At 35.4% G+C, this 23,725-nt stretch overlaps 1 protein-coding gene across 2 annotated transcripts; it reads left to right on the top strand.

The window, feature by feature from the left end:
* The first annotated feature begins 15,630 nt into the window (after window positions 1-15,630).
* On the top strand, window positions 15,631-22,344 carry LOC112786907 (glutamate receptor 2.1). 2 transcript variants are annotated; one of them, XM_072230129.1, is made up of 5 exons: window positions 15,631-16,027; window positions 18,773-20,118; window positions 20,313-20,625; window positions 20,965-21,371; window positions 21,556-22,344. In XM_072230129.1, the coding sequence occupies exons 1-5, from the start codon at window positions 15,766-15,768 to the stop codon at window positions 22,144-22,146; spliced, it is 2,919 nt and encodes a 972-aa protein (XP_072086230.1). In that variant the 5' UTR covers window positions 15,631-15,765; the 3' UTR covers window positions 22,147-22,344. The 2 variants fall into 2 exon arrangements, with proteins under 2 accessions (XP_072086230.1, XP_025686072.1); XM_025830287.2 differs by having other exon boundaries at window positions 15,634-16,027; window positions 18,773-20,130.
* Window positions 22,345-23,725: the final 1,381 nt, after the last annotated feature.

Here is a 23,725-nt window from a genome sequence, read left to right on the forward strand (position 1 = left end):
ACTAAAAATATATCTAGTTTATAGTGAAATTTTTATGATTTAAATTTCTTGAATTTCTTATTTTTAGATTTATTTGGTGATTATTATCATTTTGGGATGTGATTATGCTTTAAAAAAAATTAAATCGCATAAAACAAAACAGGCTATGGTTACGATTTTCAGGTAGGGTGACCATAGATAGACTATGGTCACAGTAAAATCGTGACCATAGATAAGGTTATGGTCACGATTTTAAGGAGGGGTGACCATAGATAAGGCTATGGTCACGGTTTTAAGGAGGGATGACCATAGATAAGGCTATGGTCACAGTTTTAAGGAGGGGTGACCATAGAGGCTATGGTTACGGTTTTAAGGAGGGGTGACCATAGATAAGGCTATGGTCACGGTTTTAATGAAGGGTGACTATAGAGCTATGGTCACGAACAAAACTGTGACCATAGATAAGGCTATGGTCATGGTTTTAAGGAGGGGTGACCATAGAGGCTATAGTCACGGTCAAAACCGTGACCATAGATAAGGCTATGGTCACGGTTTTTACGCGTAACCATAGATTAACCTATGGTCATGATGAAAAACGTGGCCTAAAGTGTCAAAATTTGAAAATTGAAACCGTGACCATAGAAATTATGACCATAGACCTATGGCCACGAGAGAATAGGCCACGGTAAAAAACCGTGACCATAGGTCCAAAACCGTGACCATAGATCTATGGTCACCCTTTTTACTAGCTATGGTCATGGTTTTTTACCGTGACCATAGGCCTTTTTTTTTTGTAGTGCAACCAAAAAAGAGTGTCAGGATATTCCCTAAGTTCCTTTTCATCCAACCCTATCTTGTCAAAGGCAGGTTTAAACAAGATGTCGGCCAAACTTTCTTGGTCCACCAAAGTCCTATGGAGATTTGTATTAGCCAGTATTATTGTGATCACGACAGGATTGTCATTCCCCAGTGTTATTTGACGAATGAATTTTTGACGGTTTAGAATTTCTCAATGAATTCTCGTTGCTAGTATAGTTTCTAAACCAACAATAATCCTTTCATACAAAAATTTGGTTGTCACTAAAACAAACCCAATAAAATTAAACCGAAGTGTTTAAACCTCAGGTCGTCTCTCAAGGAATTGCAGAGAGGTGTGTTAATATTGGTTATGAGATAATATCTTTTTGGGTTTTTTAAATAAGGAACAAGGAAATAAAATGGCAAGAAAGTAAATTAATAACTAGAAAAGCTCTTGGCAAGGTATGAGAACTAGACGTCCTATCCTAGTTATCCTTATCAATTGTGATGAGAATTGTCCATTGCTCCCACTTAGTTAACCTCTAACTATGAAGGAAAGTCAAGTGGATGAATCAATTTGATTCCTCAAGTCCTAGTCAACTCCTAAGGAAAGACTAGCTTTAGAGGGATCCAAATCAACTAGCAACTTTCAATTATCAATCAACAAGGAGTTTGATAACTCAAGAGTCTCCAATTACTCAACCAAAGCCAAGAGGAGAAAAACCTACTCTAAAATCTAACCAAGCATTTTATCAAACACTTGGAAGGTATAACATAAAAACATAGAAATTAATAAGAGATAATAAATCTAAACAACCAATAATTGCAAGCATCAATGACAACAAATAAAGCAAGAAGCAATAAACATGAAATACCTCAAATTGCATTAAATAGGAAATTAAATCTAACATGAAGGGTTCATAAACTAAATTGGCAACAATAAGTAAGCAACAAGGGAAATAAATAAACTAGAATGCAAAGACAAATAAAAGTAGAAGAGAAACTAATTAAACTAAGATAGAAATCTGAAATTGAAAAGGAATAAACTAAGAATCCTAAAACCTAGAGAGAGGAGAGGCTGCCTCTCTCTCTAGAAAACTACATCTAAAACCTAAAACTATGTGAATGAATGTTGATTGAATGAATCCATGATTCCCCCACTCTGCAGCCTCTAATATATGTTTTCTGGGCCGAAAACTAGGTCTAAAACCAGCCCAAAATCGCTCCCAGTGTTTTCTGCAATTTCTGCACGTGGCGCATGTCATGCGTACGCGTAGGTCATGCGTACGCATCGATGGTCTTCTTCGCGTGTCACGCGTACGCGTCAAGTACGCGCATGCGTCGCCATGAAATTTTGCTTTTCACGCGTACGCATCAAGTACGCGCACGCGTCATTCCTCGCTGGTCAGCTCCTTAGTTACTTGTGTTCCTTCTATTTTTGCAAGCTTCATCTCCATCCTCTAAGGCATTCCTGCCCTATAAAGCCTGAAAACACTTAACACATAGATCACGACATCGAATGGTATAAAAGGACATTAAAAATACACAATTTATAGGTGTAGGAAGCAAGTTTTCAATCATGGAACATAATTAGGAAGGAATTGTAAAATCATGCAAATTGTATGAATAAGTGTGCAAAGACTTGATAAAAATCATTCAATTTAGCACAAGATAAACCATAATTATTCCTTGCGCATATTTTTTCGTGAAGGAAATAATGGGCAAGTCGGGGGGCTTCAGCCTCTTCCCCGACTTAATAGACTTTTTTCAAATGCCTTTTGCGAGAGGACTTAGCTATTCTGCCTCCTGCAAATCCTCGAGTTATCATGTGGATGTGTCTATCAGGAGTCATGGTGGCCGATCTCATCGACTCCTATCTTCCTCCTCTCTTTCTCTTTTCCTTTGATCATCCGATCTTTCTGCCAAGTATCTTTCTAACTGACCTTCCCTGACCAGTTTTTCCATCATATTTTTCAAGTCGTAGCAATCGTTGGTGGAATGTCAATATATCTTGTGATATTCACAGTATTTTTTCTGACTTCCACCTTTTTTATTTTTGATGGGCCGAGGAGGTAAAAGCTTCTCAGTATGGCAGATGTCCTTGTAGATGTTAATAAGGGAGACTCGCAGGGGGTGTAGTTATGATATCTTTGAGGCTTGTCTGAGCTATACTCGTCCTTTTTCTTCGCCTCTTTATCTCAGGCTTGATAGGGAAGATTTTGTTTTGGAGGATGTTCTCTTAGTTGGGCAATCTCTTCTATGTTGATGTATTTTTTTGCTCGCTCTTGTATCTCATACAGGGAGGTCGGGTGTCTCTTTGATATGGATTGGGAGAATGGTCCTTTTTTGAGGCCATTAACTAGCCTCATTATCACTGCTTCTGTAGACAAAGTTTGGATCTCTAAGAAGACTTTGTTGAATCTTTCCATGTAAGCTTGGAGAGTTTCTCTGACCTCCTGTTTGACTCCTAAGAGGCTAGAGTGTGTTTGACTTTGTCCTTCTGGATGGAAAATTGAGTGAGAAACTTTCTTTCAAGATCGTCGAAGTAGGTTACGGACCTGGGCGGTAGGCTGTCAAACCACTTCATCGTTGCCTTGCTTAACATCATCAGAAAAGCTTTGCAATGAGTTGCATCTGACGCGTCAACTAAGCACATCCGACTTTTAAAATTGCTTAGATGGTGTCTTAGGTCGGACGTTCCATCATAGAGGTTCATGTCAGGGCTCTTAAAGTTTCTGGGGATCCTAGCCTGCATGATCTCTTTAATGAATGGATCTTCTCCTCCAAAATGGGTTTTTCCCGATCTGTAATTCTGTATGATTGGTCCTATCTCGAAGGTTGGCTTCTAATTTCAAAAGTTTTTCTTCTAGTTCTCTTTGTCATCGTACTTCCCTTCTCAGGTCATTTTCAGCTTCTTTTTGTTGCTATATCTCCTACTCAAGCTGTTCTAGTCGGCTATAGTGCTCGTGTACGAGTCCTATAAGTTCTATTGGATGTCGGTTCACCACGTACTCTGGTGGGTGTATCCCTGAGTTGATTCTTGTGGGTTGAAGGTTTCGCAAAGTCCCCTCCCCATTAGAACCGTCTGCTCTATCTTGTCACGGGAGTATTACTATTATACGATCGTTGTTGTGACGTTCTGGCTCAGATTCGGATGCCGTATGTCCATCTTCGAGTTGATCATCCTCCATAGTTGTGTGTAAACTTCCAAGTGTCTGGCAACGGCACAAATATTCCAAAGGTTACGAGAAATTGGGTTACTTTTGGGCCCAAACGTGAGGTCCAAACACTTTGGGGCAGTGTCCGACATCTACTCGTGTCAAGGTGCTGCCGTCCAAGTTCCTCGTGAGGAGGTGGGGGTGAGGGTGGTACCTACAAGAGACTCTAATGCTTAAATAAGCAAAGGTTTTAGGTAGATTTTTAGTAGATTGGGTTCGAAAAATACCTGAAAGTGTCAGGGTATTTATAGGGGTGGCAACGGGGCGGGTAGGGGCGGGTTTTTGCTCTACCCGACCCCGCCCCGCCGTACAACAACCCACATAGAACCCGCCCCGCTTCTACCCACGGGTAGTAAAACGTTGAACCCTAACCCGCCCCGCCCCTAAACCCCCCTATAATTATTAAAATCCAATAAATTAAATTAAATTTTAAAATTTATATAACTATCATCACACACATAACATAAACTAAAGTAAAAATTTAAATATAATACAATATTATTAATCATTTACTAATTATTTTACATATATTTTACATATTATTTATATAGCGGGGCGGGTAGGGATGAGTATTACCTAAACCCGACCCCGCCCCGCCTCTCCCAAGAACTCGCCCCACTAAAAACCCGCCCCGAGCGGGTAGGGGCGGGGTGGGTACCCGCAGGTTCGGGTGGTATTGCCATCCCTAGGTATTTATAGGTGTAGATGTAGAGTCGATAACTATCTTTTGAATAGTTCCACCTTTGATGGTGGATAACCGTCCCCTTTGTTGGGGAGATTGTTGGAATTTTCCTTCTAGATGAAGGAGAGATATTGCAGGAGTTAGTTTTTCATTCAAGTAGATAAGGCCAAGGTTAGCGTCGTCGAGCTTGACCTCCATAAGATCAAGTGGGTGCTGCCTGTTGGAATAAATTAATTTTCAATTAACCCAGATCATCCATATTGAATCACCAAAAATATAACATATCATAATGCGGAAGCGTACCTGAATTCATAAATATGAATCATACGATCGGAAGAGTTTGGATCTTGTGGTTCTTTCGATCTTCCTCAACCAAAGCCTTCTGTATTCCTAGGAGGCCGAACTGCAACTCTTTTGATGGGGAAAGAGTAACATAGGCGGCTTTGGTATATTGGGGACCGAAACCCTGAAGGTCTATTTATATTTGAGCATGGCACCCATTAAACCCTTAAGCCTAAATAAAATAGTATCTAAAGCCCAAAAGATAATATATCTAAAATCCAAAAAGATAATTATCTAAGGAACAAATGATAATATCCGGTTTTATTCTCATTTAATTCCAAATCAAAAGTAATAATGACTTATTCAATTAGCATTTAAAACAATAAATGAGATCATCATTATATAAGTCATTTAATTTGAAATAGCATAATTTGTGATTATAATTAATATATGTATTGCCCACAAATAAGTTAGGAAATCAAATAATTTCCTAACAATCTCTCTCTTGGGTTATACATATATTATTTCTTGACATAATCACATCTTTATAAACTTTATGCGCGCATCTGAATGTTATTTCTCTCATTACTTTAACAATCTGGTCCGTCTCATACATTAGATATAGAACTACCGCAGCTTTTATCACATTAAATGCCGTGACTAAATCACGCCAATCACCATCCTAATATACTTAACGACATAGATCAAATTTGGATGAGTAATATGGAAATAACATGCCAAGTGATCTCATGCATGTCTATTTCCAGCTGGTCCAACTTTATTGAGATCAAACACAATACAAATATTGCAAAATAAACATTTCACATAACATGAAATAAACCATCAACTTAATTCTGCAGAAAAAATAACTCAATATCTGTCATAGGACATACAGCATAAACTCTCACTAAACCAAGGCATCACAAATATTGACACCCATCTGAGCAGTGTGCTCATGAAAAACTTTAGGGTCAATCCCTTGGTAATGGGTCTGCTAGCATATACTCTGTTCCTATATGTCCTATGGAAATCTGTTTTTTTTAAACTTTCTCCTTGACAACTAAGAACTTGATGTCTGTATGCTTCGATTTTGTCAAGCTCTTATTGTTATTGGAGTATAGTACTGCTGACATATTGTCACAAATATCTTTAATGGCCTTTCAATGTCATCTACTATATGAAGCTTAGTGATAAGGTTTCGCAACCATAAGCCATGAAATCGGAATCAGAGTACCTAATGATCTCCAAATTTTCTGATCTCCGATAAATAAGCATGTAATCCTTTGTTCTCTTTAAACAACGCATTACGCGTTTAACAGCTATCCAGTGATCCATATCCGAATTGCTCAAGTATCTACCCAACACTCCCACTATAAATGATATATTGAGATGTATGTAGACTTGAGCATACATTAAATTCCCTAGTGCTCATGCATAAGGTTTATCATGGATTGTTGTCTTCTTAAGATCATTTTGGGGCATTGCTTGAGACTAAACTTGTCTCTTTTAACTACGGGTGTCCCCATTGGTCTATAACTTTCTATGACATATCTACTTAAAATCTTTTCGATATAGTTCTTTTGTGACAATCCAAGAATACCTTGAAAGTAATCTCTTTGTATCTCGATTCCTAATACAAACGAGGCATCACCAAGATATTTCATTTCGAATTTGTTCGATAGAAATTTCTTAGTTTCATGCAACAAGCCTATATCGTTGCTGGCAAGTAGAATGTCATCAACATATAAGGCCAAAAAAAGTATTTACTCCCACTGAACTTGCGGTATACACATTCATATATAATATTTACCTCAAAACCATGAGGTAATGACTTAATTAAACTTGTGATACCATTAACGGAAAGCTTGTTTGAGACCATAGATGGATTTCTCCTTTTTCTATTGGATCTCCTTAATGACACTTCTTGAGGTTGTTGAGCTTGCTGTATGGGTTGGGGTTGATAAGGATTCTCATCATTTTCTTGTACTGTAGCAGTATCTCGAGCAACAACAATATTCTCATCGTTCTCTTGTATTGTAACTAGATTTACAGTAGGATTCTCATTTTGCTCTTGTACTATAACTGTATCTTGAACAACAATAGGCACAAGGACCTGATCATTGTCAGTTACAGAATCCTCATCAAAAGCAACATTCCTAACATTTTCTTCCCCCCAAACTCAACATCCTCAAGAAATCTTGCATTTCCCGTTTCAAAATAGACCTTGATGCAGGATTATAAAACTTGTACCCCCGTGAGTGCTCAGCGTAACCAACAAAGTAGCAACTAATTGTCCTTGAGTCTAATTTTCTTTCATGCGGCCTGTAAGGTCGCGCCTCAATTGGACTTCCCCAAATATGCAGATGCTTTATACTGGGCCTTTTTCCAGTCCAAATTTTATATGGGGTTTTGTTAACTGTTTTGCTTGGCACCCTATTAAGGATGTACACTGCGGTCTTTAAGACTTCTCCCCAGAGTGATTCAGGCAAGGAAGAATGACTAATCATACTTCTCACCATGTCTTTAAGAGTTTGGTTCCTTCGCTCTACAACACCATTCATGCTAGGTTTGCCTGGCATGGTGTATTGCGGAACAATACCACACTCCTCTAGGAAAAGAGCAAAAGGGCCCGGGACGTTGCTCACCTGAACCGTCATATCTTCCGTAGTATTCACCACCACGATCAGATTTGACAGCTTTAATTTTCTTTCCAAGTTGAAGTTCAACTTCAGCTTTAAAAGACTTGAAAACATCCAAGGCTTGGGACTTTTCATGAATTAAATATAGATAGCTGTAACGAGAGTAATCATCTATGAACGTAATAAAGTACCGTTGTCCATTCCAAGAGATAGTAGGGAATGGGCCACATATATCGGTATGTATCAGTTCTAAGACATCTTTAGCTCTCTCGGCACCTAATTTCCTTTCGTTTGTCCTTTTCCTCTTTATGCACTCAATGCAGACTTCAAAGTCCGCCAAATTTAGGTTCCAAGAATTCTATCCGACACAAGCCTCTGAATTCTCTGTTTAGAGATGTGACCTAGGCGTTTGTGCCATAATGATGCCGAATTCTCATTTAGTTTTCGTTTTGTACCCATTTGCAGTATTTCATTATTATAGGAATTTAAGTCAAGCCTATATAGATTATCCACCAAATGACCAGAGCAAATATTATTTGAATTATAGAAGAGGCTGACTTTATTGTCTCCGAACGAACAAAAATAACCTGATTTGTCCAAACGAGAAACAGAAACCAAATTCCGTCTAAATGACGGTACATAAAATGTCTCTAATAAATCCAAGTAAAATCCACTCGTGGAACATAATCTAAAGGTTCCTATAGCTTCGACTGCAACTATATTGTCGTCTGCCATATAGATGTATCTTTCAGCATCACTTAGCGGTCGGCTCCACAGGCAATCCTGCATAGTAACACTTACATGAGTAGTAGCAGCAGAATCTACCCACCAAGTATCAACATGTGCATAACTTAAACTAGCCTCAAAACAAACAAAAGTAAGAATTATACCCTTCTTTACACGCCATGTGGCATATTTGGTACAATCCTTCTTCATGTGTCCCACCTTCTTACAGAAGAAACAGGTTGAAACTTGATCCTGTTTCTTAGCCTTTTTTGGCTGAGAAGGCACATCCGCAGTGGTATTACGCTTTCTTTTATACTGAGAAGATGAAGCTATGTGAGCACTTTCAATCTTATCTTGCTGTAGCCTCTCTTCTTCTTGCACACTGTGAGATATAAGCTTATTTAAGGACCAAGTGTCCTTCAGAGTGTTATAACTCACTTTGAATTGTCCAAAGTGTGCAGGAAGGGAAATCAAAATGAAATGCACGAGTAAATCTTCAGACAACTCTAACTTTAGTGCTTTCAATTTTGAAGCAAGATGAGACATTTCCATAATGTACTCCCTTATATTCCCTTTACCTTTATACCTCATGGAGACAAGTTTGCTCAAAAGACTACTTGCCTCCGCCTTTTCATTCTTAGTAAAAAAATTTTCAACATCTTTCAGGAACTGTTTAGCATCTTTATCCTCAGTAATTGAGCCCCGAAACGCCTCAGGAATTGAGTGTTTCATGATCATAATGCTCATTCGATTGGATCTCTCCCACTTCTCTATTTTAACCTCGTTGAGGTTTTCCAAAGTGGAAGTGGGTTTCTCCTCTCGAAGAGCTATATCTAGATCTATACAACCGAGGACAATTTCCACGGTATCCTTCCAAACTTTAAAGTTTGAACCATTCAGCATAGGAATACTGTTAATTTGTGCAGAAATATTGGTAGCTAAAGCCATAGTTTCTGGATTAGAACAAAAAGAACATGCAGTAAACATTAGTTAATTAATGGGAAAAAATCCATATTGAGATATCTAGCACAACATTAATTTTCAATCTTTGGATAGAAAAATTAACTGTAAGTGATACTCTCATTGCAGTAATCAAATATTGTCAAAATTCCTGTCACACATTAAGCCTTTCTTTGGACCGACTTAATACGCACATGGAAACTTAAATTTCGCAACCTATTTATTACCGCATATATTTTCTATTAATTGGCCAAACAATAACCTTCCTTTGGGCCGATTATTGGCCGCATAATTAATAGAAAATAAACAAAAGTGTGCAATGCTTATTATTTGGCCAAACAACAAACTTCCTTTGGGCCGATTATTGTTTGCATAAATAATAAGCATTACTTTATTCTTAATCAGTTATCCAAATATTTATTTACCATTAATATGTGTATGTAATTCGGCTAAATATAGGCCTTCCTTTGGGCCGACCAATATTCGCATGAATTACATATCACCATATTCCTTATGTTTTGAATAAATCAATTTTCACAAAAGAGGCTACTTTGGCAGCATAATGTTCAATCAATTTATTTCAAAACCAAATCTTTATAAAATAGGTGGGTATAATAATCCAAATTGTTACTAGTTTCCTTATATAACAATTAATATTTTTTATTACTCAAATATTATTGATGTATACTCATAACTTGGCCAAATATAGATCTTCCTTTGGGTAGATCAATATTCGCATAAGTGACATACACATAATAATCCTTATATCTCATACGGATAATCAATTATCTTTACACCAAATTAATGGCACATACAATTAAATACCAATTGTATAGGGTTACAATAATATACGGAAAAATACATGATAAAAAAATATCTATTTAATTAACCGTATAAAAAATGCGACCAAGACAACGTTAACCTCTTAGTAATTATATATTGTATACCGTGAAGATTATATATAGTCCAAATATATAACGTGAATATATACGTATCGATGCACGCACATAATCAAGAACAATTTCATTAAGCGTGCATCAATTTCATATATAATGTAAACACGCATATGTATATCTATATTGATCTAATAAAATAAAATCGAATATTTTCGATGATTGAATTATGGATGGCTCTGATATCACTTGTTGGAATAAATTAATTTTCAATTAACCTAGATCATCCATATTGAATCACCAAAAATATAACATATCATAATGCGGAAGCGTACCTGAATTCATAAATATGAATCATACGATCGGAAGAGTTTGGATCTTGTGGTTCTTTCGATCTTCCTCAACCAAAGCCTTCTGTATTCCTAGGAGGCTGAACTGCAACTCTTTTGATGGGGAAAGAGTAACATAGACGGCTTTGGTATATTGGGGACCGAAACCCTGAAGGTCTATTTATATTTGAGCATGGCACCCATTAAACCCTTAAGCCCAAATAAAATAGTATCTAAAGCCCAAAAGATAATATATCTAAAATCCAAAAAGATAATTATCTAAGGAACAAAAGATAATATCCGGTTTTATTCTCATTTAATTTCAAATCAAAAGTAATAATGACTTATTCAATTAGCATTTAAAACAATAAATGAGATCATTATTATATAAGTCATTTAATTTGAAATAGCATAATTTGTGATTATAATTAATATATGTATTGCCCACAAATAAGTTAGGAAATCAAATAATTTTTTAACACTGCTTAGTTTGTAGATTGGGCTTTGCTCGCTTTGAACCTGGCTGTATTTTGGGCCAGGGTGTGAACAAATACTAAATTAAATTTATAGTTCCACAATACAACATTAATAATGATTGAGATATTAAAATATATCAATTTTGAAAAAAAAGAAAAGAAAGAAGAATAAATTAAAAAGAAATATATGTTTATTGATTAAAAAGTACATCTTATACACACTATAAGAAAAACGTTGAGTACCGTCGAAATTACCATCGTATTTAGTGTCACAGAGTAGCGGTGGAGTTACCATCAGATGATACCGGCGAAAACGGCATCGAATTCGTAAGGTTAATTAATTACTTGCGGATTTACATTTCCAACGGAAAATTCGCCGGTAATATTTGGAGGGAAACAAAAAATAAATTGGCGCGCCCTTAAGGTCGGACTTTTTGTCGAAAAAATTTGACGATAAACCCACTTAGCGAAAATTCTGCGTTTTGGTGACCCGCTATGGTTTACTGACAGTAAATTCGACAATTACTTGGACGGTAAATTCAAAGCGCGAATTCCCCCCCTTATTCGAATTTCTCTCTCTCTCTCTCTCTCTCTCTCTCTCTCTCTCTCTCTCTCTCTCTCTCTCTCTCTCTCTCTCTCTCTCTCTCTCTTTCTCTCTCTCTAACCCTCTTTCCTCCATCTCTCTCTCCACCCCTCTATCCCTCTGCTCGTTCTCTTTCTAACTCTCTCGCTTTCCCTGTCGTCGCGGGCCACCCTAAGCCGCCACCTCTCCCTTCTCTTTCTTCCCTTGTCTCTCTAATCCACTCTAGCTCGGCCCCTGTTACAGACCCCTGTTCTCGTTCCGGCTAACTTCCAACTCTAGTGACCGTTCATTTGCCGCTTCTCGCATTGGTAACATCATAGTGCCACTACAACTCCTTTTATCTTCCTTGCTCCGTTTCATTTTGGCAATCCAGGTTACTACTTTGTTTTTAATTTCTGTTTTAGTTAATTTTAGTTTTATTAATTTGATTTCTAGTTAGTTAGCATTAATTTTCTGTTAGTAGATTTAAGTAGTTAGGATAGGTTAGATTAGGTTATGAGGTTCTGAATTGCTGAAAAATGTTTGGATTATGCTTGGTTGTTGCTGATTTTGATTTATTTGTTGCCAGAGTTGATTGTTGATTTGAAATTGAAACTGTTAATTGCTATTTGATCTTGATTTTGCATGTTTAATGTTTGTGCATGCCAAATGTTAATCAATATGCCTCAGAGCTTTTAATGCAATTTTTGGTCTTATTCTTGAAAATCAATGCTCGTTTGTATGTTATAATTGCTATTATACATTGATAATAGAATTTGATTTATTTTTAATTGACCAAAACTTTTGAATTTTTGAATGATTGAGGTATTTATTTAATAGTACAGGGTTAATTAAGTGGGTCCTTTTTAACCCGATTAGATCAACTTTGTATGTTTAATTGGTTTCGGGTTATATTAGGAATGAATTTCAATTGTTAAAATTAATTGGTTTTTATTTCTGTTCCTTATTTAGTTATGAACTTAGGGTACTTAACTTGTTTTGGACTTAGAAATTTCTAAAATTCTGAACTTGTTTAGTTTCAATTTTAAGTAAAACATGTTCTAATTTGTTCCTTAGTTAGTTTTGATTTATTCTGATTCTAATTAAAACATGTTTTGATTATTGTTGATTTATTTTGAACTAGTTATTATAATTTATAAAGTTAATTTATTGTTCTAAATTTCTGATTATTGTTGATCATTATGTTGATTATTGTTAATTTGTGTTGAATATTGTTAACTTAGTTCTCTTTGTTGGATTTCTGAACTAAGTTTAACGAAGTTAATTGGTATGCTATTTGCAAATATAACGACAGGTGAAGGTTCGACGGATCAGGCTACTGGTCATGGACGTGGTAGAAGAAGGGTTTCTTTTGGTACCCCTGGGAATTCTAGACCCTCTCCCTCTACTCCGACAACTTCGGTGACATCACAGGCTGCGGGTTTAGCGGACCAGCCATTCATCATGGTCTCTAACCACAACTACGTCCCTCCATCTATGGCGATAACGCCACCTCCAACCGCTCAGCATCCCGCTGCCACGACGATGCTGCCTCCAACGATAAAAGCCGCGACCTCGGAGTCCTCTTATGGAAGTGAGGCAGTTGATGCCCCTCCACCATCTCCCATCACAGGTTGACGATTTGGACTGATGGTGGCATGAGGTAAGTATCACCTTATGTCTTCTATATTTCTAGATTATTGAATTGCTAAAAGTGTCTGATTATTGATTCTAGTTTAGTAAATTTATGATTGTAGGTTTGAATGGATGAATGTGTGTCATGTTTCCTGATTATTGAATTATTGAAAGTGTCTTATTATTGATTCTAGTTTAGTGGATTTAGGGCTGTAGATTTCAATAGCTGAAAGCGTTTCATATTTTCTGATTATTGAATTGCTGAAAATGTCTGTTGTTCATTGAGTGTTGACATTTGGTGCTGTTTAATTTGATTGTTGATGGAAAGATTTTGTGGCGCATTCCAGTTATAGATGAAATTCTGTCAAAATTTCTATAAAAAATCTCTATATATTATGGTTATTTGCTTTTGAAGTTTTAATTTATATTGCCATATTGTTTTGTTTGTAGATTGTTGATAGGTTCACGCCGAACAATATCGCATATACTTAGGAAATGACCAACGTCATCAAGCTGATGTACGACCATCCCTGACCCAACTACAAAAACATCCCCTCTGAGATTAAAGAGCAATGGTTTCAGAAATTGGCGGTAATTAATTTTTTTTTAGTTTCAAACTTTTTTAGCGAGTTTATATCTTCTATTTTGATTAACTAATTTTAAAGTTTCTTTGTGCAGTTGCACTTTATATGGGACCCCTCTCACGATGCCCTCATTAGAAAGATCTACGACTATTGAATGGGTTGGCGGCTGCAGCAGATGCTGGAGGATGTTCGTGAGGGGCGGGACCACCTGACAACTTGAATCCGACCGGAAATAAGGAAGGCTCTGTAGTTCACTGGAAGACTAATGAGGGGTTCAAGCATCGATATTTCACCAACAGAGCTAACAAAGCATCAGCCAGGTCGTTCAAGTATACCAGTGGCTCAACAATCTTCACCAAAACTAAGGTCAGGCTGGTATATAGTATGTTTAATTTTGTTATTAACTTAGTTATATTCTTTTACATATCATTACTAGGCATCCTAGCCTTATTGTTTCAATGCAACATGTGCAGTCGAAGTCATTAGATCGTGAGGCGACATTGGTAGAGATGTTCAAGTACACCCACATGCTGAAGGAGAACAAAGCGAGATTTGCTGATCAGCGGTCTCAGGATCATTATGTGAGTAAACATACATCTGATCTTCTAATATAAAATTAGAGATTAACTGTATAGCTGTCGTACTAATCACAATAACATGTATTATACATGAGTCCTACACATAGGGACTAGAGGCTGTGACCCAGTAATCTCAGCAAAGTGGGGAGGATGCTGTCGATGGATCTACTGCTTTAGTCGTCAATCCCGAAGCAGTTTGGCCCAAGACCGCCTCAGCACCGTATAAGAACCACGTATACGGAATGGGGTCGTTCTTCGCTAACAGCCTCCACACCTCCACGTTGAGACCATCGTCCGCCTCTGCTACCGGTCGAGTCGTCGAACCCGAGGAAGGCATCGATTTGAGGCTGCAGGTGCAGGAGCTCACCTGCAGTCTTTACCAGTAGGCTCAGAAATTGAACGATTATCGAGAGAGGTATTAAGAGATCCTCACATGCGTGATGGACACGGATGACCTCAGGCTGGAGTGGAGCGAGCAGCTGGAGCGGCTTCAGCGGATGGAGGCTCAGATGGAGGTATACCAGGCTCAGATGCGCGCCGCTGGCATCATCCCTGTTGGTGGCACACAGACATCACCGCCTTCTATGCTGCCTCATTAGAGTTATAGGAACAACAACGACAACAAGGACTACCTGGATCTTTAGTGATTAGTGTTTCGCTTTATTATTTCATTGTATTTATTTGATTTACTTGACTTTTAATTTATTTGAATATTTTATTATTTATTTTAAAATATAGATTTTTATTACTTATAAATTGACCATTAATGATGTAAAACATAAATTTAAATAAAAAATTAAAATTCACCATTTATTTCATATTTTTTTAAAAAAAATTGATATTACGGTCGGATTTATTGAGGAAATAATTCGACGATAATAGTGCGAAAAACAACATATTGTGGCGTCAATATTACTGTCGAAAAAATCCATTGGTAACCAAATGGTATTTCGAGCAGGTAATCTGTCGCAGAATCCGATGGTAATTATCATCGAACGAAAAAAATTTGACGGTAAACATTTACCGATGAGGTTTATACCCTCTAATTTCTTTCGACGGTAACTTAATTACCGTCAGATTTTGTTTGTTTTCCCAACGAAAAATCCGATAGTACTCGTCGTTTTTCTTATAATGATATATCTTTCTTGATTTGATAGAGTATTAAGGTGAATAAAAATAAAATAAAATGAAAAATCATGTTGTGGCATGGTCATGTAATTCATTCAAGCTTATATAATTCAAAGTCAAACAATATACAGCTCAGAGAAAAAAAAAAGTCAACACATTATATCTAGGTCGTGATTTTGGAAAGTAAAACTTAGCACTATATATGGCAGTATGTATATAATATATCTACCATTGATATATATGAAGCAGCTCCCCTTCTTTCTGGATCTCATTTTTCAAAACCATATGTAGTTTAAATGATGAAAGGGATGAAGCATATTATTATTGTGATTGTTATTATGGGTTTGATGTTGTTGTGGCCTTGTCCATCATCAGCAGAGAAGACAGTGATTAATGTTGGAGTAGTGCTTGATCTTAGTGAAACAGTGGGGAAGATTGGATTGAGTTGCATCAACATGTCCCTTTCGGATTTCTATGATTCTCATCCTCATTACAACACCAGGATGCTCCTCCATGTCAGAGACTCTCAAACTGATGTTGTTACCGCTGCTTCTGCAGGTACATATTTTTTCAATTAGCTGCATATATCTTGCTTATTAGCTTACATGTATGTCCGTACAAATTTTCAATTACTTCAAATTATTTTTAAATATTATATACTCTGATTAGCTTGCTAATTGCATTGTGAAGATGTATTTTATCATCTATGTGAGATGAACCTCTCTTATTATATATACTCCTCTCATACACCGTTAGGAATTTGAGTATTAAGAAACATTCAAAACTTCATGGTTTTTCGATTACTTTATAGGTACTTAAAGGAATAAAAAGGGAATACAAGGGTAATGGGCTTCTTTGACAATAAGTTTGTTAGAGTAGAAGAATATATATAATTTTGAGTTCTTTTTTTCATTTAATTTTAATTAATTTATTTTTTTCCCTCATATTTTGAAATATTACTAAAGGCCATTTTATAACAGGACTAATTAATAATAGAGGAGTGCTAGAGGTCAGCAACTTTTGTATTTTGTAACTATCAATTGGCTATTAATAGTATTTTTAATGGTGTGAGATTACATCTAATAATAGGAAATCACTCATTTTTCTTTTGATAGTTAAGTGCTAACACAAAAACACAAAACTTGCTGGCCCGTAGACTTTCTCTTAATAATATCTCATTCTTAGTCTCTGCCCGTATTGATTCTATATATATTTATCGAGGAGGGATGACACTATTAGCGAGTAAATGAGTAATTTAAAAGCCTATTCAAATGCGTGTATATATAAACTAGAGATATTCATAGCACGAAAAAGAAAACAAACAAGAGAGAGAAATAATGTACGGAGAAGCTAAGACCTCTTCAGCTCTTGGATTACTACTTAACTAATTGTAGTAGTATTCATCATAAGTTATATATTAGACCAAGTCATTTTAATTGGTGATGGAACCTATCATATATTTGAGTCACGGCAATGCATATGCATGTATATGAGGCGTGACTAAGACAGAAGGAAGTTAAAGGGATATTAGCTAGCTCCAATCACAGATAAGGAAGAAAATCTATCACTTGTGTATATATAGTCTCCAGTCGTTATATATCACTGTCCCCACTGTGTTTACTTCAAAATTTCCAAATCAAGCAGCCTTTCTTTAAGAATATATATATATAAATTTATTTTTAATATATATTTTATAATCACAGCATATTTTAGTATATACTTAACATTAATATGTAATAGGTTAGTTGACTTGTATTATAACAATACTTAAACTTCATATATTACGATTTAAATAAGAGGAATACTAGGAGGACAGTAACTTTTGTGATTTGTAACCATTAAATAGCCATTAATAATAGTTTTAATGATGTGAGATTGGTGTGAGATTTTATCCAATGATTCACTTTTTTTTGCTGGTTACATGCTGGCCAAAATTTAACAAAGTTGCTGCTCCTAGACTTTTCCTTTTATTCTTTTTGAGGAAAAATATTCTCTTAAAAACTTTACAAGATCCTCTGGCTTAGTAAAACCTCCAGTTTTGTCCCAATTAAACCCTCCACTAAGCAAGTGTTTTTGCTTGAAAAAGACAAGCTTAGAAGCAGTGCAAGTTACTAATTAATATACTATATATACACTAGCATTTGACTTTATAAAATTAATTAACTAATAGCTAGTACGTACGTACTTGTAAACTACATCAGGATATATATGATTATAAAATTGTGGAAGAATAAATTAAAATTAATTGTAAAGATATTTTTACAAAAAATATTATTTAAATATTAAAATTAATCATCAAAATCAATAATTATATATTTATATACGAATACATGTATTATTTAAGATAAATGTTACCAAATCTTCTTTAAAATAACATATAATGTATCATCTATAACATGGCTTAATTTTTTCTTGGTTAATATTTTAACAACTTCCTCCAAATCTTCATTCAAACTTCAAAAACAAAAAAAAACAAAAAAAAAAAAAAAACAAAGTCTCTCTCTCAACATAACGGTTATGATTCTGGGTGGGTTGAATTTCTTATTTTTGATCATTGTTCACTTCAACATGCATTTACACTCTAAACCTCTTAATGTTTCCATGTTTGTTACTTTTTTAATATTAAAATGAAAAGATTTTCTATTAATTTTTCATTCTTTTTAATTTCACCGATAATTTAGTTTATTGTTAAATCATGGAAGAATTAGTTAGTTTCTTTCATCTCTTTTTTATTACTGAGATTTATATATTTAAATCCTGATTTTGGATTCAATTTTCTTTACTACTGAAATTAATTGAATATCTATCATGATTACACTTTTTGTTTTGTTTGAGGAAAAAAATTAGAAAGAGAAAGATTTGTTTATTAATGCTTTTAAAAATATATAATGATGAATTATAATAAATTAATTACAACTAATTCTATTATAGTTCAAATATTAAGTCTAGTTAAATTTAAGCAATTCAAATTATTAATATAGTTAATAATTAAAATTAAAATATCAACTAATTAAAAGTTAACACATCACATAAGATAAATTATATATTATTTTTAAAAAAATTGAATAAAACTTATCATTATTTAACTTATTTTTATATTTTAATATATATTTTATATTAGTAACTAATTTTAGTATATACTTAATATAATTGATTTTATTGATTTAAATATATTCAATTAAACTGATTAGTATAATACTTAGTAATATTTTGATATAAATACGATGAAGATATGTGAGTAAAGTTATTGTTTGGAGTGTTATGTGGTATGCATCCATTTTTTTTTTTCTTATGCACATACAGCTGTAGAGTTGATGAAAAAGGAGAAAGTGGAAGCAATAATGGGACCAGTAACATCAATGCAAGCAAGCTTTGTTGTGAATCTTGGAGACAAAGCTCACGTTCCAATCATATCCTTCACCGCAACAAGCCCTTCTCTAACATCGCTTGGCAGTTCCTACTTCTTTCGAATTGCACAAAATGATTCTACTCAAGTACACGCCATAAGCGACATCATCCAATCCTTCGGGTGGAGACAAGCAGTTCCTATCTACATCGACAACGACTATGGCCGCGCCATTATTCCCTTCTTAACCAATTCCCTTCAACAAGCAAATATCAGGGTCCCATACCTCGCTGTTATTCCTCCCTCCGCCACCACCGATCACATTGAAGAACAGCTTTACATGCTTATGACCATGGAAACTAGGGTTTTTGTTGTTCATATGGTGGGGAATCCTGGGTCCACTCTCTTTGCCATTGCGGATCGGATTGGAATGATGAAACAAGGCTATGTTTGGATTGTAACCAATGGTATGGCTAATACTTTGGCCTCTCTTGACTTCTCGGATATTCAAGCGATGCAAGGTGTGTTAGGAGTGAAAACATATGTTCCTAAAACCAAAAGGGTTGTTGATTTCCAAGCACGTTGGAAGAGGCGTTTCTTGCAGGACAATCCAGCCATGGTTGATGCAAGCATCAATGTGTTTGGATTATGGGCTTATGATGCCTCAACCGCGCTCGCAAGCGCCGTTGAGAGGGCTAATAATAATAATTCGAAACCCGGATTTCAAAACACCACAAATAATGCTTCCAGCAATTTCAGTGAGATTGACAATGTAGGAGTATCGGAGAGGGGTGAAGAATTGCGGGACGCTTTATCGGACACCAGATTCAGCGGCCTGGCCGGCCAATTCGGCCTTGTCAATGGAGAATTAGAAGCTGCAACTTTTCAGATAATTAACGTAAATGGTAATGGAGAAAAGGTGATAGGATTTTGGACACCACAGAAGAGATTAACAAGGAATCTTAGCAGCCTAATAAAAAGTAGTACAACTGATTTGAATAATAATCATGATAATGTTCTAGGAGCAATGATATGGCCAGGGGATAGTTATTCAGTTCCAAAGGGGTGGGAGATACCAACAAATGGGAAGAAATTGAGGATTGGAGTTCCGGTGTCATCAAGGCCTCAATTTGTGAAGGTGGAAAATGATGGTGAAACTAACACAACAAAGGTAACTGGTTTTAGCATTGATGTGTTTGAAGCGGTGGTGCAAGCTTTGCCTTATGCTTTGCCATACCAATTCATTCCTTTTGCAAAACCCAATGGGGAGAGCGCCGGCACCTATGATGATTTAATCATGCAGGTCTATTATGGGGTAATATTAATTAAGTACTTCTTTAATTTGGAATGAGTGACTAATTATTCTTTGTCAAGAGTTATTAATAAATTATAGGTAAAAATTCATATACAATGTCCTTATATAAAATTGATAATTAAAAATTATTAAATAATAATTTAATTATCAACTTTATCTGAATTATATTAAAAAACAAACAGGTGTTTGATGCTGTGGTGGCAGACACAACGATTATAGCAAACAGGTCAAAGTACGTTGACTTCACGTTGCCGTATACAGAGTCAGGAGTATCAATGGTGGTGCCAGTGAAAGACAAGAGCAAGAAGGGTGCATGGGTGTTCCTAAAGCCTCTAACCTGGGATCTATGGATGACCACTGGTTGTTCCTTCGTGTTCTTTGGATTCGTGGTGTGGGTTCTTGAGCATCGCATCAACAAAGATTTTCGTGGCCCTCCTTCTCACCAGATCGGCACCAGTTTGTGGTTTTCTTTTTCCACCATGGTCTTTGCTCATCGTATGCATGCATCCTCCACTACTCTCCATTAATATTAAACATGCTAATTAAATGAGGTTATAGATCGACTAATTTGAATCAATTACTTAACATGTATCTATATATCTTAGGAGAAACTCTTTATTATTGTTCTAAGACTAAACTAAAGAATTAACTTTTTTTAATTTTAATCAATTTATATCACATATACTAAAATAATTTTGTTTTAGATATCCACTAATAATTTCTCGGCATTCAGCTATAATTTGCATCGACAGCATATAAATTATTATCTTTATTTTAAGTAGTTACTTTATTAGTTAAGAATCTAGTTTAATTTTATATGAATAATGTGATCAGGAGAAAAAGTAGTGAGCAACACTGCACGGTTTGTTGTGATAATATGGGTATTTGTGGTGCTGATTTTGACTCAGAGTTACACAGCAAATTTATCATCACTACTAACAGTGGAGCAACTTCGACCAACAGTGACCAATGTAAATGATCTAATAAAGTATAGAACACGTGTTGGGTACCATACAGGTTCTTTTGTTCGTGGGATCTTGCTCAACCTTGGTTTCAAGGATTTTCAGCTCATAACTTATAATTCCACAGCACAATGTGATGATCTTCTCAGCAGAGGCAGTCAAAACGGTGGAATTGCTGCTGCATTTGATGAAATTCCTTACATTAGGATTCTTCTTGGAACCTATTGCTCTAAGTATACCATGGTGGACCCCACATTTAAAACCGATGGCTTTGGCTTTGTAAGTTACGTACATTATTTTGAATAAACATCTATCAGAATTAATCTTTAAAAATTTAATAGACAATATTTTGATTTTTAAGATTTTTTAAAAATTAGACTTATTGAATAGACTGATTTTTCTTTGTTTTAATTATTTAAATATAGATTTAATTTGATTACGAGGGTTACAAATGTATATATAGGTATTCCCAAAAAGTTCTCCTCTGGTGGGTGATGTATCAAGGGCAATTCTGAAAGTAACTGAAGATCCAAGAATGAAAGAAATAGAGAGTGCATGGTTTGAGAAGCGAAGTAGTTGCCAGCAAGAAGATGCATCAGTGTCTTCTTCTAATAGTCTTGGCCTAGACAGCTTCTGGGGCCTATTTCTCATTGCTGCATTGGCTTCCATTTCAGCACTCCTCATCTTTGCAGTTACATTCTTGTATGATCATAGACATCAATGGTGGTTCATCAATAATGATTATTCAACATGGAAGACTCGAATCCGCATCTTGCTGAGAATCTTCGACCAGAGAGACCCTAGGTCTCAAAGATTCAGGAGCGGTGGTACTGATTCAGTTAAGGAAGAAGATAGACACAATTATGATCAAAATAGCAGCACCATTGGTCGTCATCATCATCATCTTCATGATCATAGCTTAGATGCTGCTTCCACCTACACAGAATCCAGCTTCTCCTTTCAAGGATCACCTTGTGAAGACAGCAATAGTGATCATAATAATAATGTAGAGCAAAATAATTTGCGTAGTCAACCATCTCAACAAGAAAACTGATGCAATTACTTCATTTAATTTGTTATTATTAATTAATTAGACGTAAGATTAATATATATAGTTTGTGTTATGTTTTTAATAAGTAATTCCAATATTTAATTAGGGCCATCTGGTTCGATTTTTGTATTTGTACAGAGACGATTCCGATTTACCTAACCATCTAGAAATGGCAAGCTAAGACCCGGTCTCTTTAACTACTGCTACTATGTATTGTTGACTAATTATATTATATAATTATTATTATATATTCAAGTCTTGTGGTCTTTCAATATGTATATTCCTTTTGAGTTTTGACCTGGCTTTCAGGACATATGTTTCGTGCAAGCTAAGTTATTAGTTAGATGAACAATTAATGATTTACCTCTCTAAGATCCCATGTTACTTTTCATCTGTAGGTACAATAACAAAATGGAGGAAAAGTTCAACATAATTATATTATGCTTGTGGCTAGATTATGAAAAATTATGAGACTTTTATATATATATATATATATATATATATATATATATATATATATATATATATATATATATATATATATATATATATATTATTAGTTACTACCTTTAAATTATTATAATATTCTCTTAAACCTCATAAATGTACACAAGAAATATATTCTTTTGATAATGTGTACAATAGATTTTAAATTTGGCACAATACAAAAATTTTCTTATCGGCTATTAAACAACCATCCACGTAGTTATTAAAATAATCATCCGACTATCTAGTGAAATGACCATCCAATATTTGTTAATTGTATATATTTAAACTGAATCAAACAAAATAACCAGCCAATTAAAAATTAAAATAACTATCTACATATCTATAGTGAATTGAACATCCAGTATCTAAATTCGTTCGTTGATGTATATACTTTGAAGACGTAAGGGGAGTGAAACCCAAAAACGCCAAGTTGGCCGGAAATCTCCGCAACACCATAAAACAAAGGACTCGTCTTTTTGATATCTTCAATCCGATGCACCACATCCATCAGAGGCAACTCACCAAACTCCAAATTACCGTACACGTGTGGCACCATCTCCACCCGCTATATGTCGCGGATGAAGACGCTAAGACGGTGAAACCCGCTGGCTGCCGGAGAGCTGCACGACCGCCGCGTTGGTGGGCTGGACGACGGACGCAACGTGCGTGAAGGGGATGTCTTCGTCAGATGTTCTCGGACAGCTGAGCAGCATTAGGTTGCGTTCTTGGCGGCGAACAGTAGTAATCTTTGGTTTTCAGGGCGAAAAGAGTGGAAGAGAAAAAACGAAACTGCAACACGTTCTTCGCACGCATAAACTAGAGGAATACGTAACTTCTTCATAGCCAAATTTTTATTTTTTAAAATTTAAAATTAAAAATTATTAAAAATTAATTAATTATTAATGGATTATAATTTCAATTTTACTGTCATTGTACACATTATACATTAAATTTATTGTCTCCGTATATTTTTTCTATTAGAATTACCCACTATAGGCTATAGCTAATAAGATATATATAGCTATACAAATTACACAATTAATTTTGATATTAAAATTCAATTATGTATTATATGTTCACTAATATTTCATTC

This window comes from Arachis hypogaea, chromosome 20 (assembly GCF_003086295.3).
Source record: "Arachis hypogaea cultivar Tifrunner chromosome 20, arahy.Tifrunner.gnm2.J5K5, whole genome shotgun sequence".
NCBI classification, from domain to species: Eukaryota; Viridiplantae; Streptophyta; class Magnoliopsida; order Fabales; family Fabaceae; genus Arachis; species Arachis hypogaea.

What these genes read in the sequence shown, in the direction of transcription:
- LOC112786907 (XM_025830287.2), top strand. Translation starts at nt 15,766, where the DNA reads ATGATGAAAGGGATGAAGCATATTATTATTGTGATTGTTATTATGGGT. An exon ending in TCATGCAGGTCTATTATGGG is followed by an intron (nt 20,131 to 20,312) that starts GTAATATTAATT and finishes AAAAACAAACAG; the next exon opens with GTGTTTGATGCTGTGGTGGC. An exon ending in CACCATGGTCTTTGCTCATC is followed by an intron (nt 20,626 to 20,964) that starts GTATGCATGCAT and finishes TAATGTGATCAG; the next exon opens with GAGAAAAAGTAGTGAGCAAC.